The sequence below is a fragment of the Malus sylvestris genome, chromosome 5 (genome assembly GCF_916048215.2).
Source record: "Malus sylvestris chromosome 5, drMalSylv7.2, whole genome shotgun sequence".
NCBI lineage: Eukaryota > Viridiplantae > Streptophyta > Magnoliopsida > Rosales > Rosaceae > Malus > Malus sylvestris.
Genome location: NC_062264.1, coordinates 37787570 through 37802049, shown reverse-complemented (window position 1 = coordinate 37802049; position 14480 = coordinate 37787570). Strand labels below are relative to the sequence as shown.

The window sequence follows — 14480 nt, the reverse complement described above, 5'->3', positions numbered from 1 at the left end:
CGGTCAAAGTCCAGATAAATAAGATAATCCATAGTACTATTAGGAGAAAAAATGGTTTAACTCAAAGAAATGTTCGAGCACACACGCAGATGGCCAAAAGACATGACGTCATCTATGTCTGTAAAGTAAAAAATTAGACACTTGTTTGGAACTGCATTATAATGACTAAAGGCGTATTTAGAAAGAAAAAATTATTTTGAGTTCCAAAATATTCAAAATGCTTCTTGCAAGAAGTATCGGCTATGTGTTTTTTACACAAAGCAACAAAGTGATTTTCTAGTAATGAATTGTCATTTTATTATCGATTGATTCTGAAAACTCTTTCAACTATTTTATAAGTATTTTCAAACGAGTCCTAGATCCTTCCAACTTTTATTCGCTCACTATTTTGTTGGTAAAATTGTCATCTTGTTTCTCTTAAATAGGAGTCGCTAGAGCATTCGTCCTTAAACCCGAAGTTTCGAGTCCCAAAACTTCCTAAGAGAGCTTTATAAGAAAGAAAAACTAATGAAAATGACTTGAAAAGTAAATGTCATTGATCAAAATATCCCTACTATTCAAAACCATCATCTACAGAAATACAAAACTAGTATACTTGCTAGTTTGTGAAGTTAACAGAGCAATTCACAGCTGCCCGGATTTTACCGATCCGATGGCCAACACTTCCCTACGCTCTCGTCAGTAACGTCGAAAAAAATTGTTCGTATTTCGAAGGCTTATTAGTTACAAATTTACACGCCTTCACAATTTCCTAACCTTCTGATTTGTGCCAAATTTTCTGGGAGATGACGAGGAGGATGATGAAGACAACCCGGAGAGGCTCAACTCAGCCTTGTCTTTGGTAAATGCCTTTTGTACTTCCTCCTTCAGCTCCATGAAACGCCTCCTCTTTACCTTCTGCTCATCAGAGGAGCCGGACTCGAGGAAAAACAATTCAGGAAGGTCGTCCACGATGAACTTATCCAGGACTTCCGAGCAGTGAGGGAAATAGCATCTACCCAAACGGACTGCCACAATACGAAAAAGCTTAGAACAAATGACTAAATATTATGTGATTGAAACCGCAGCAACGGATAAAAGCATGCGCTTATGATTTACCGGTTTTCATAAGGGCTTCCAACCTAGAGTGGAGTCTTTTGTTCTGCATTGTGGGGGTCTCATTTAAATCAACCTCCATCAGATTCCCACTTGAGCCTTTCGATGACGATGGCTTAGGAAACTCGGGCGTTGCCTCTGTATGGGCAACGACCATGGCTAGCTTGGCCTCCGCAGGAAATAACAATCGCGCAATTGCCACTGCAATAACAAGTGCAAGATGTCGCGCCAGAGAATCAGAGACACACTAAACCAATCGAAAGAAGAAATACGAAGGCAAAAGGTTGAAATTCAGGTGTTAAAATAAGAACACATATCTACAACCAACATTTTACCAAGAGAACTTCGCAAAATAAAATTGGAAGAATATAGTACTGGAGAATGCCTTTTGTTTTGCAAGATATGTTGACCATCGTTGATAAAATGCTATTTGTTTTGCAACATTTACCTCTGTTCTCCAGGTTCAGCAACTCCATGTGCAGATCATCAGGCATTATTTGGGAAGATATAGATGTATCTCCAGCCATGGGATTCCGCCGCATTTCCCTCTCTAGAACATCAACGCATATTCGGTCTTTGTTTGCTTCTTGCCCCTGCTCTGTTTTTGAATGGTAATCCTTTGGTCTTGTCAACCTCCGGCAAATACTAACAGCACTCTGACCATCTGATGTTAGCTCCGACGCACGAGCTCCTTTAGTGAGAAGCAATACGATAATTGATGGCTCTTTGCGCATGACAGCAATGTGAAGCACTGTATAACCACGAGAATTCCGGAGGTTAACATCAGCGAGACCCAGATCAAGCACTTCAGTCACAACCTTAGGATCGCAGTAAGCTGCAGCATAATGAAGAGCATTTGCTTCGTCTAGCGTTATATTAGACTCCGTTAAAAGAAGTTTCACAAGTTCAACATCATCCGAGTCCAAAGCCTTATGTATTCTCCGGATTCTCTTTTCATGCAAGGGATCCACAGGTGGCAAGTTTGAGACACAGTCCTCCTGAGGTTTGCGGCGAAGAACTTTGATTTTCTTCACAACCTCATCAGGAAGTCCCTTCTCAATAGAGATATCATCAATATCCGATCGTGCCACTCTCTCTATACACTGAGCGATGAGCTGATTCAACTGGCAATGGAAAGCAACCACGAGAATCGGGATAACATTGTCCGGCAGAGCTTTCCCAACAAAATTAAGAAGGCGCCGCTGCCAATGCACAGACAATCAAATCAGAACTATTTTCCATTTATGTTACCAAAAGAATGAGCAATCTATCATAACATTCATAACTAAGTTGGATAGAAAATGCCCCCCAAAAAATATATTGATTTACGAATTCATGAACTCATAGACTTGACTAACAAAAATCTGCTCAGAAATTCAAAACAACAGAAGACCAACCTCGAATATCGAAACCAGATCGGGCATTTGGAAAACGGAAGCGGCGTACATCAATTCCACAACGAAATTAATAGCAGGTCTACAAGCGTCATGGGCACATACATTGTGAACGCACGTTGACACCTCCATTGGAGAAGGCTTAAGCTTTCCGGTATATACATAGCTTAAGAAAACCAAGAAGGCTTCGTATCCAACATCCCCGTAAGGCAGCAAATCGCTCATATAGTACTTTGGCCTGCCTTCCTTCCCAGAAGACCCCTTTTCTCGCTTGAATAGCTCGCGAAAAAACCTACTCCTCGAAGCCAATATACATCGGTGAACACCAACAGGAATCCCCTCAACGACGATATCAGCATCACTAAAATCGCATCCAGGATCAACCAACAGCTGCTCCAAACTGGAACTAAGCTTGGACAAACTGATTACTTCAAGATTTGGCACCGATTCGGAGCCCGAGCACGATACGTTGTGGCTTATCGAACCATTTGACAAAGGGGATGAGGAAGTAAAGCTCAAAGAGGATGATGGTTCAGCTGAATAAGCCATTGATCGACTTCAGACCAAAAGTATAGCCTAAGGACGTATCGACGTCAAGCAGAATCACATATTGCTTGAAGAATAAGAGCCCCAAAGCTGTCTAATTCTTCGATCACAAGCTACGGCTCTCAAAATATTACGATTCTTCTGACTGATATGGTCAAGAAAACCTCCAAGCAAAAGTGCTTTCCAGAAACGAAAAGCGAGAAAAGCAGATTACCGAACAGAAGGGGATGATCCAATACGATCACAGAATTAAAGTTTACAGCTTTAACACAAAATCCAAACCTGTCATAATCTGTGATTTTGCTCTTCAATTTTGAAAGGTAAAATCTAAAACACAAAACTAGAATCTTGATGCTCAAGATCTAATTAGAACAATACAAACCAGTTTTTGCATCAACTATATTCTATGCTGGAATTTTTTATACTGCACAAAACAGAAACTTTTGTATTTTTCCTATCAAATCCCCCTGAATTTCAAAACCCAGAACAACATAAACAAAGGAAAACAGCAGGATCAATCTTAGAAAAATTGCAGCAAACACAAAGCCCGAAAACAAGAAGAATCAAACCTTCGACCATCTCAACCAGAAGAACACTCACAGATATCAAATCCCAAGATTGGCAGAGAGGACAGAGGGGGGGGGGGAGCCAAAAGGGTAGGAATCAATTCAGAGAAACAGAGTCAGAAAGTAGAGAGAGAAAGAGGAGAGAGAGAGAGAGAGAGAGAGAGAGGGGTGAGAAAGAGGTGAGAAATTTCGTTAGGGGGAGATGAAGTCGCTTTGGTGACGATTGAGATGGCATCAGCCATCCCAGCTGGGGTGAGGTGACGCACACAGTGTCGTCATCCATTCGGTGTAAACTAATGGGAGCTTTTTGTTTTTATTTGCAAAACTGCAGTGTGGAAAAACGGAAAACCATCGTCGGCACAGTGGTCTACTATTTTGGTTTATCTTTCGCTTTCGTTTGTGAATTGGGAAAGAGAGAGAGAGAGAGAGGTTTGGTGTCGGCCACAGTTGCAATACCTTGTGATTCAAAGGCAAAGATGTTATCTTTTTCTTTATTTTAAAGGCTAGGATGATAAGCATATGGCATTTTTTTGACTGGTTCCATGAGAACATATGCTGATGTACCATTTGTTCTTTTGACAATTTACCAAACAAAAGTTACTTGCAGTGGGAATGGACTACGTGTCAATTACTGTCTAAAATTCTTTCAAAACGAATCACGTGTTACAAACGCAGCCGTTTTTTTAAGTTTTTTGTTACTTTGAGATTTTAGATGATTTGGAGATAAAAATTACGTTTACAAAAAATTAAAAAGCTCGTGAGTTAAGTAAACCAAATAAAATCAACAAAATTATGTCGAGCCGAAGAGATTAGTCAGTGTATTTCTTACTCCAAGTCACATAGGCCTTAAGAACGACTAAAATTTGTCTCTAAATATGACCCACGTGTTTAACATGTGATGCTTTTCTTCATAAAATTTCTGATAAAAATTGACATAAAGTGATGATACCCACGCTTTAAGTAGAGAAAAAGTTGTTAATATTTGCACATAGCCCTATATGCTATATTTGTGTGAAATCTTTTGAATGTGATAGGCAAACAATTGGGTCAAGGAAATTGTTAAAAAAAAACTAGTCATAATGCTACTTTTTTTTCCTAAAAGAAAAGACGAGTTGGTAGTTTCACCATGTCAATTTCTTTTTTAGGAATCTTATGTAGTCATTTTAACCTCTTCTGATCACCATTGTGTGATTCACCAACGTCAATAATCGAATTCAGAACTTGCCGTGTGAAAAACGAGCCTGAAATTCGTTCATAACCATTGAGCCACCTGTCATAATGCTACTTTCACTCTCGTTACTTATTTCACTTCCATAAATTCCTTCCCTCTCACAAAAATTTAGAAGAAAAAAAAACACTTTACATATTCCTAATCTACTCTAAAACTAAAACCTTACGATTTTTTTTCAAGATTTAAATAAACTTTTAAATCTTTCATAATCAAGTAGGTACTAGTATATGTGACATGATTATCATTCGTCTATATTATTTGATAGAATGAACGCAGTCTTACGACATAATCACTGTATCTTTTTCTTCATACCTCTCCTATATAGAAGGAAAAAAAAATGATGTGATCATTTGGTCAACAAGATGTATGTAAGTCGACATTCGCTATATACATGTTCTCTATAATTGATTGGTACTCCATGAACTACTTTATGTAACATAATGTACATGTTTTATTGTCGCATATTATATAGGAAATGTTCTTTTCTCATGCAAACAATGAATTTGAAAAGAAAAGTATTACCTACTACCAAGAAGGAACAAGAGAACCCATCCCATATTATGTTATATTTGATTGTGACTTGTGAGCACAGGACAGATATTTGCATACTCGCTCACTAGGAAATTGCTAAATGTCATATATAAGGTTTTCTAGTCAAATAGTTTCGAAATTGGCATAACTTCTTATTGGCACTCGACGATTAAAATCAATAGAAATAGTTCTTGAATTTGTCCATTATAAGTCATTTTGGTTATTCTGTGAAAAATCTGTTGTTAAGTTAAGGGGTTGGTTTGACAAAAATACTCTTAACAAAAATAGTCGGGAGACTACATATTTACACTAGATTTGTGTGCAATTGCATGTGTCAAGTGATGCACATAATCAATATTTAGTATTGGTTTGGTACTGAGGTGTTTTTATAAAAAGTGGGTATAAAAAAAAAGCTGAAAACGTGAAGTAGCAAAAATGAGCTTATTCTCATAACACAGCAGAAGCAGTTTTTTTTTTTTCAAAGCACAGCAACACCAAACTAATGTGATAAATTCATTATTTGAAAGAAAAAAATTGAGATAACTTTATTAAGTGACACATGCGATTGTACACAAATCTGGTGTAAATATGTAGTCTTCCAACTAATTTTTTTAGGAGTATTTTTGTCAAACCAACACCTTAACTTAACGACAGATTTTTCATAGAATAATCAAAATGACTTATAGTGGACAAATTCAAGAACCACTTCTATTGATTTTCATTGTCGATGCCAATAAGAAGTTATGTCAATTTCGAAACTATTTTACTAGAAAACCTTATATATGACATTTAGCAATTTCCTAGTGATCGAGTATGCAAATATCTGTCCTGTGCTCACAAGTCACAATCAAACATAACATAATATGGGATGGGTTCTCTTGTTCCTTCTTGGTAGTAGGTAATATTTTTCTTTTCAAATTCATTGTTTGTATGGTAAAAGAACATTTCCTATATAATATGCGACAATAAAACATGTACATTATGTTACGTAAAGTAGTTCATGGAGTACCAATCAATTATGGAGAACGTGTATATAGCGAATGTGGACTTGCATACATCTTGTTGACCAAATGATCACATCATTTTTTTTTCTTTCTATATAGGAGAGGTGCGAAGAAAACGATACAGTGATCATGTCGTAAGACTGCGTTCAATCTATCAAATAATATAGGCGAATGATAATCAGGTCACTTAGTACTGGTTTTGTACTGATGTGCTTTTATAAAAAGTGGGTATAAAAAAAAGTTGAGCTCAAAAGGGTATTTGGTAAACACTTAAAAACAACTTATTTTCACGGTTTTGGATTAAAAAAAAAAGTTGAAAACGAGAAGCAGCTAAAATGAGCTTATTCTCACAGTATAACATAAGTAGTTTTTTTCAAAGTACAACAATACCAAACTTAATGTGATAAATTCATTATTTGAAAGAAGAAAACTTTATTAAATGATGTGGCATTACACATGATATACAAAAAATGAGATAAATTCATTAATTGACGCGACATTAATAATGTTTTTGTAACACATAACTTGCCACATCAGATAATACACAAATATAGTAAAAAAATATGATCTCTTTAACATTAATAATATTATTTGTAATAAAAAAATCTTAATACAACATCTTTTATATGATGTTCAAACCCTTTGCCAAGACTAAATTAGAACTCCATATTGGACTAAATAGAAAGACATTGATGAATATTTTTTTTTCCAACTTTGTTGGCATATCTTTATTTAACAAATTAATGAACGTTCAGCAAATTCCTTATTCTGCTGATGTCATAACTTCTCTTCAAAAAGCCCGGCCGAACACCGACTCTTCCCTCGGCCCAAACCGAAAACTTAAACGGTCTGAACACGGAAACGTCGGGCTGAACCGGTTCATGAAAAGTAAAAATTTGGAAGGTAACATTAGTCAATTTATTAAAAGAACAAGACGTGCTAAAAGGGGCCAAAGCAAAGAACAAGACAAGAGAGAAAGAGATGGACAAATGAAATGAGAGGAGGAGGCGACAACAAAGAAAGCCACAACAAAGTGCCAATGGCTCGTATGAGTCATGAGCTTTCGAGGGTGTTACCTTGTGTTTTTGTCCTAACCATTTTGTATATTTCTGTTGTATTCTTCTTACTTTTCCTTTTGCATGTGCCATTAACCATTTTTCTCTAACCACTAGGCAACATGTTACATATGTATGCATTATCATCATAATCAATCGTCCAATGGTCAAACATGCATTATTGCTTGGGTGTATATTGAATAGGACTGGTTTATCTTATACAGATAGTTTTTAATTTTTTACTGTCTGATCGAATAAATTAAAGACGATTAAAAGATAAAAATTAACAGGGATTTGTGAAGGTAAAAAGAAGTGTGTGAATAATACTATCTTGTTAAATAATAGGAAAATTGCATTTTATAACCTCAACTTTAGGTCACATAACAATGACATACATCAACTTACGAGCTGCAATGACAAAGACCTCTGCTAATCAATCCATCAAATTTATCGTTAAGTAATAACGTGACAAATGTAAGTTTCATGTTTTACTGTCAATTGTGCCATGTAAACAAAAATGGTTTTTTACCAAAAAAATAAAAAGATAAAACTTGTTTTACACCAAAAAAGTTAGGGGTGTACTATCCACGCATCCCTTTTTACTTATTCCACACCCCTTGTTAATTTCTGTCATTTGATATTCTTCAATTCATCTGATCCAACGATCGAAAATTATAAAGATATGAGAGAAGTAAAAAAGAACGTGTGGACATCACTCTCCAAAAGTTAAATAAGAAAGAGTGGGCCCCACACCCAACCGACCATTCATTTCACCGCGAATAAGACTTGGCAGCTGATCCTTCTTACAGCCAATCCGGGTGGCGTCCTTTCACCACTCTTCCACCTCCGTCAATCCACCCTCTCCCCTTCCTTAACCACCAAAACCACAGCCCCGCGGCTCCTCCTGCATTTCCAGTTCTAACCAAAACCCACAATTCATATTTAATAATTTTGCGTCGATTTCAAATTTCAATAAAAAAAAAGCATAATCGAAGCTTACCCAGATGGTGTTTGGTCCTCCGATTTCGTGCTTTTGGAGGCTTTAGTGGTCGAAGAAAAGCTCGACGATGAAGCTTGGGCGGCTAGGAGGAAGAAGTTGTTCGGCGGGTAATTGGGTCACTGGAGAGGCAAACGGCGGGGAATTTCCGGCGGCTGAGGTTGTCGGAAAGTATAGCAAGGGCGTGGCTGTGGCTGGGATTGTGAGGGGAGTGACGCAGGGGAAGGGGGAGGTGTACAAGATGGTAGGTGGACGTACCTTATTATTCAGGGTAAATAATACTTTACTATCTCAACTTTTTGATCACATAACAAATTCATTCCTCATTTTTTCAACATTTCAATGTCATTAATCAACTTATGAATTCATGACAATATCAAACCTTCGTAAAACTTTTTGTCAATTTGATCACTAAATGATGACGTGGCAAATATAGAATCCAATTTCTTGAATGCTGCAGTAAGTCACCGAGAGAGGATTCTCGCTGAATCCTCCAATCACATCTATTTATTGTATATCGTGCGATTAGTTTTTGTTATGTACTGTTTATATTCAATTTTAAATAAAAAAAATTTACAATGATTTCTGACCGCACAATGTACGATGAACAAAAATCATGTGTAGGCAACTTATAATGATTTCTGACTGCATAATGATTCCTAAGATCCTCACAAAGAGAATCCGATGATGTTCCTCATTCTAAGTTGCCTACACATGCACAAGTGATTTCTAATTGTTGATGTATGTGAGATTCATAATGAATAAAATTAAGGCAAAGTTTTCCTCGTACACACATATGACCCATTCACGCCAACAAAATATAACTAATAAAAAGGTAATTTACTTCATCTCACTTTAAATTTTTGGGAGATGTAAAATACCAACTACAAAGAAATATGCAAATTTGGGATCTTATTTCTTTACATCTTCCAACGGAGATGAAAAACTTACATTCGATCATTCGAGAGCTTTCCGGTAAAAAAACAAATGTATTTTCCATTATAAATGCTCTTAATTAGCAGCTCACATCTTGTACCGAATACCAAAAGATATGCTACTTTTTTTTGTTTAATATCAAAGTTAATGAAATAAAATATCAAAAAATACGGATGTAGGTTATGTCGGTTAGTTAAAACACTATCCCTTTTAGAGGAAGTCAATTAGTTAAAACATTATCCCCCTCTTTGTATCTAAGTTTAAATCTCCATCCCAATATATTAGAATATTTTTATTGTATAGTTTGAAAAACATAAAAAAAAATAAAAAAATAAAAACTCTTTCATTTTCCTAAAAAGAAAAAAGTTAAAAATTAACCCGGTCCAAACCCAAACCGGTTCAGATCCCGACCGTTACAATAAACGGTTAAAATGTTAGAAAGGGACCGGGCAACACTAGAGTAGAGTCCAGTCTTTGTCCTCGTTTCTGTATCCATCTCTCAACTGTCTCTCTTGTAATAGCTAAACATAGCTGTCTTTTTTGTATCTTCTGGTTTTGAAGGAATGTCAGTGAAGGAGAAGCTTTTCAAAAGCACTTCTTTCCTCCAATCCCGAATCCAATCATCCCCCGAAAAATGGCTTCCTTGAAGGAAATGCTCACTGAAGAAAGACTCGAACTCGAAAGCAAAAGGTGCCCGAAAGGCCTGAAACCATTCAAGTACAGAGAACTATATGAATCTACGGCTCTTCTGCTGCCTATACGCATCTGCCATGATCGGAAAAGTGGCGATTTTTCGGACCACAAGGCTCCGACGCGAAAAGGGTCGTCGAGAAGGGTGAGTACTACTTCGGAGAGGTCGAATTCCAAGTCATTGGTTTCGGAGAGTTCGAGGACTAGTGAGCCTGCTGCCATTGATGAAGTTGCCACTAGTGCTGTGGTTTCTATACTTAGCGGTTATGTAGGGAGGTACGTGAAGGATGAGGCTTTTCGGGAGACAATCCGCGAAAAGTGCAGGTCTTGCTTGGTGAGGAAGAAAAAGGATTTGGATAATGGGATGTTGGGAAACTTGGAATCGGGTATTGAAAGTGTTGAGAAGTTGGTGGAAGATCAATGGTCGAAGAAGAAGGAAGTTAGGGCGAAAACAGTGAAGAATTTGATTCGGGTTTTTAACATTGTTGGTTCCTCAAATTCTAGCAATTCTCATATTTCTGCTTGTGCTCAGCTTTACTTGTCAATTGTTCACAAGCTTGAGAAAAATGACCAACTTTCTTCGAGGCACTTGCTTCAAGTGTTCTGTGATTCGCCGGGTTTGGCACGCACACATTTGCTTCCTGATCTTTGGGAGCATTTGTTTCTTCCACATCTTTTACATGTGAAGGTTTCGTATGCCAAGGAAATGGATGCTCTTTCGAGCTCAGAGGACGGCAAGAAGGAGAAGAAGATGAAGGCCGTGACGAGAGTGTATGATGAACAAATGGATATGGGAACAACAAAGTTTGCTTTGTACTACAAGGAGTGGCTTCAAGTGGGGGCTGAGGCTACTCCCATTCCTCCTACTATACCTTTACCTTCTTCGATAAGCAGTTGCAGATCATCGAGAAGGAGATCATCAGATTCTTACACTTCACATTCCTCACTCAACAAAAATTTGTAAGTAGTATTAATACATGGAATTATTTCAATTTTTTTTGCAAAATATTTAGCAAGTATATATGACTTGTAGTTTGTATTGTCATCGTGTATCTTATTTGATGGTTTCAAAAATCAATGAAGATACCGAGCTGTGTTTGGCTCCACGCTTGAGCGAAGATCTGTGAGCCTCGATGATGAACAAGGAGTTTTAAATTATACTTGGGGTTTGGATGAAGAGGAGCAAAATCTTTGTGCAGATTATGTTCATGTGGGTGAATCTGTCTTCATCTCAATTCTTTACTAAATTCAATTTTTTTTGTAAATGATTGAATACATATTGCAGCGGAGAATTCACATAATCACAATTTTCTAATTTTGGCAGAGGGGTGAAAGGTCTAGTCGGCGAAGGTCATCAGGCGAAAATCATAGAAATCCGATAATTGCGCAATGGCCTGAGTCAGAGACACAGAAGTCAGACCATTTTGGATTCTTTAGATGCCAGAATGCACCAACAGTATGCTTGGTGAGCAAGAATCTCATAGTCAAGAACAATTCAATCCGAAAAGAAGATAACTCCCATCTTCGACCTTCAAGCAACTCAAACCGTGCTATTAGCACTATCTGTTCCTCCGATAATCCAAATGATTGCGAAACTGCAATTCGTGTGATTACCAAGGCTTGGTTGGACTCACATGGTGATCCTGTCATTGAGGCTGAGCTATCAAAGCCACCCGTTATTCAGGGAATGTTGGAGGTGTTGTTTGCTTCTAGTAATGAAGAAATTTTGGAATTAGTAATCTCAGTTTTAGCTGAACTCGCAGTGAGAAACGAGATGATTAGACAGATCATACTGAACTCAGATCCACAGCTTGAAATTTTTATGAGACTTCTAAGAAGTAATGGTCTATTTTTGAAAGCTGCAATTCTGCTTTACTTGTTGAAGCCAAAGGCAAAACAGATGATATCAGTCGAATGGGCAGCGCTATTCCTTCGAGTACTAGAGTTTGGAGATCAGTTGCAGATGCTATTCACAGTTCGTTGCAGTCCTCAAGTGGCAGCGTTGTACCTTTTAGACCAGCTTCTTACCGGTTTTGATGAAGATCGAAACTTGGAGAATGCTGGAGAGGTAATTTCTCTGGGAGGACTGAGCCTTCTGGTGGCACAAATCGAGAGAGGGGAGACTTATGAGAGGAACAACATTGCTTCGATCATGGTGTGTTGTGTTCGCGCGGATGGAAGGTGTCGAAACTACTTGGCTGATTTTCTCAACAAGGCTTCTCTTCTTGAACTCGTTGTACTTGGAAATGGCAAGAACTCTACTGGCTCCGCATTCACCTTATTCATCGAAATGCTCTGCCTTAGTAGGTATGAAATTCTTGTTTACCTCTTTTCAGTCTTTCGTTTATGTTTTTCTGCTCAACAAAATGATTCTTTGCAGACGAACAAAGATCACTGAAATCCTAGATGGGCTGAAAGAAGGATCGGGCGGCTTTAACACAATGCAGATTTTGTTGGTCTATCTGCAGAGAGCTCCACTTGAAGAACGCCCGTTAATTGCATCAGTATTGCTACAGCTTGATCTTATGGTAAATCCATCGTTCGTGTTTGTGCAACTTTCTGGTAGAAATTGTAAAATCTTTCTAAACTTATTTCAACTTCTGGCTACCAAACTGTTCACAGAAAAGTAAATCAACTTTTGCTCTAGACTTTTGATATATATCTTGAATAGTTCCCATATGGAGTAGCAGTTTTGTTGCAGGGAGACCCTTTCAGGAGCAGTGTATACAGAGAAGAAGCCATTGAAGCAATCATAGAAGCTATAAACTGTCGAACGTGCCACGGAAAAGTCCAGCAACGATCAGCAAGAGCTCTCGCAATGTTGGGAGGCCGGTTTTCTGACTCCGGCGAGGCAACAACAGAACATTGGCTTTTACAACAAGCAAGTTACAGTCATTGGCCAGGAAATTCATTTCTCCTTAAAGAAAATATTGTGGATGGTTTTGCACACTCAGTAAGCTTTCGATTACCCTAAAACGGCTGAGATTTTTTCGAAAAAAAAAGCAAATAATGATACCATTTTTATGTGATCCGAAAAATCAGAACGAAGACGAAGCAGCAACGGAAAATTGGCAAAGAAAAACAGCCACTGTTTTATTCAAAAGTGGCAACAAGGAACTACTCATGGCCCTTTCGGATTCCATGGTGAATGGCATCCCAAGCTTAGCACGATCGAGCCTTGTGACGGTGTCATGGATGAGTAGATTTCTCGATGCAGTCGGAGGTGAAGATTTGAGGTCAATGACATGGTCACTTCTTGTGCCTCAGCTGCTAGAATATCTGAATTATGACAGAGATGTGGAGGAAAGAGTGCTTGCTTCATACACACTGCTCAAATTAGCAAAAAGTTCAGGTATTTATTTGTTTATTTGTGTTGTGAAAAATCAAGTATTTATTTATTTATTTAATTATTTTTGTGTTTGTGAACAATTCTCAGCTCATGAATATGTCCCCATGCTATCATCAGTGGACAAAGATTTGCTCAGGAAACTTCAGAACCTCTCCTTGGTGACATGGACAGCCAATGAACTTATCTCAATCATCACAAGCAACTAAAGGCATCACTGTGAGGGAGAGGCTTCTTACATGTTAGCGGAGGTTACGTGATGAGCGTTATACTCGTATCATGATATATTTACAATGACACCCTAGTCTTTCTCCACCGTCAGACGTTGTTCCGAATGAATTTATGAAATACCTATGTTCCCTGAAAGCAGTCTAGTGGTGATGGGATTGGAGTGTCTCTGTTGGGTCTTTTTGTTTATTCATTTTCGTATAGTGCAGAATATTAGAGTGTAAAATTATTATCTATCCAACCAAAATGTGATGAGTACTTTATTTGGTACATCAAAGCCTGCAATTTCGCTTCAATACTAAGTAGTGGTTAGTACTACCTAAAATGAACAGTTAGGATTGAAAGATATAAATCCAACGGTTAGTTGTTCTCACAACACTATTAACTAGATCACATTAAAGTAGTTTCATAAACCTGACCCAACCCTAATGAATTTAGGCGGTGAAGTTGCGAAATTTGTTCTATCCACTTATATACAGACATCCGGATGCAAGAATTTCTCCTAAACCATCACCAGACGCATGCACCATCAATCCACTTACATACAAACGCCTGAACCCAAAAATTTATCCTCAATCATCACCAAATGCAAGTACCAAAACAACTAACACCCCAATCTCAAGTTTCAACCTGCCATCTCCACATTTACCCAAAAGCTTTTCACTCACCATCCAAATAACAAGTTTGTCCATTTTGCTGGAGCGGTCAACATCAAGCTTCCTAAAATTCAACAACTATTTTTGAATTTGGGTAACACCCCACAATGAAGAACTCCCACACTTCTACACTTCTAGATAAGTTTGCAGACGCAACTCCCCCACACCCCGCCACACCTCCCCACCCCCCCCCCAAACCCAACCC

General features: G+C 37.9%; 2 protein-coding genes across 3 annotated transcripts; one reads left to right on the top strand and one right to left on the bottom strand.

Annotated features, from left to right (window-relative positions):
- Window positions 1-514: 514 nt before the first annotated feature.
- On the bottom strand, window positions 515-4028 carry LOC126620795 (BTB/POZ domain and ankyrin repeat-containing protein NPR1-like). The gene is made up of 4 exons (XM_050289091.1): window positions 2493-4028; window positions 1544-2297; window positions 1099-1296; window positions 515-1007 (listed from the first exon to the last, which is right to left on the bottom strand). The coding sequence occupies exons 1-4, from the start codon at window positions 3036-3038 to the stop codon at window positions 742-744; spliced, it is 1764 nt and encodes a 587-aa protein (XP_050145048.1). The 5' UTR covers window positions 3039-4028; the 3' UTR covers window positions 515-741.
- A 4177-nt stretch (window positions 4029-8205) lies between these two features.
- Window positions 8206-13896, top strand: LOC126620790 (putative E3 ubiquitin-protein ligase LIN-1). Of its 2 annotated transcripts, none has more exons than XM_050289085.1 (8): window positions 8206-8663; window positions 9917-11005; window positions 11129-11255; window positions 11370-12352; window positions 12426-12573; window positions 12747-12998; window positions 13088-13397; window positions 13482-13896. In XM_050289085.1, exons 2-8 carry the CDS (start codon window positions 9990-9992, stop codon window positions 13598-13600), a joined length of 2955 nt encoding a protein of 984 aa, XP_050145042.1. In that variant the 5' UTR covers window positions 8206-8663; window positions 9917-9989; the 3' UTR covers window positions 13601-13896. The 2 variants fall into 2 exon arrangements, with proteins under 2 accessions (XP_050145042.1, XP_050145041.1); XM_050289084.1 differs by having other exon boundaries at window positions 8206-8690.
- Window positions 13897-14480: the final 584 nt, after the last annotated feature.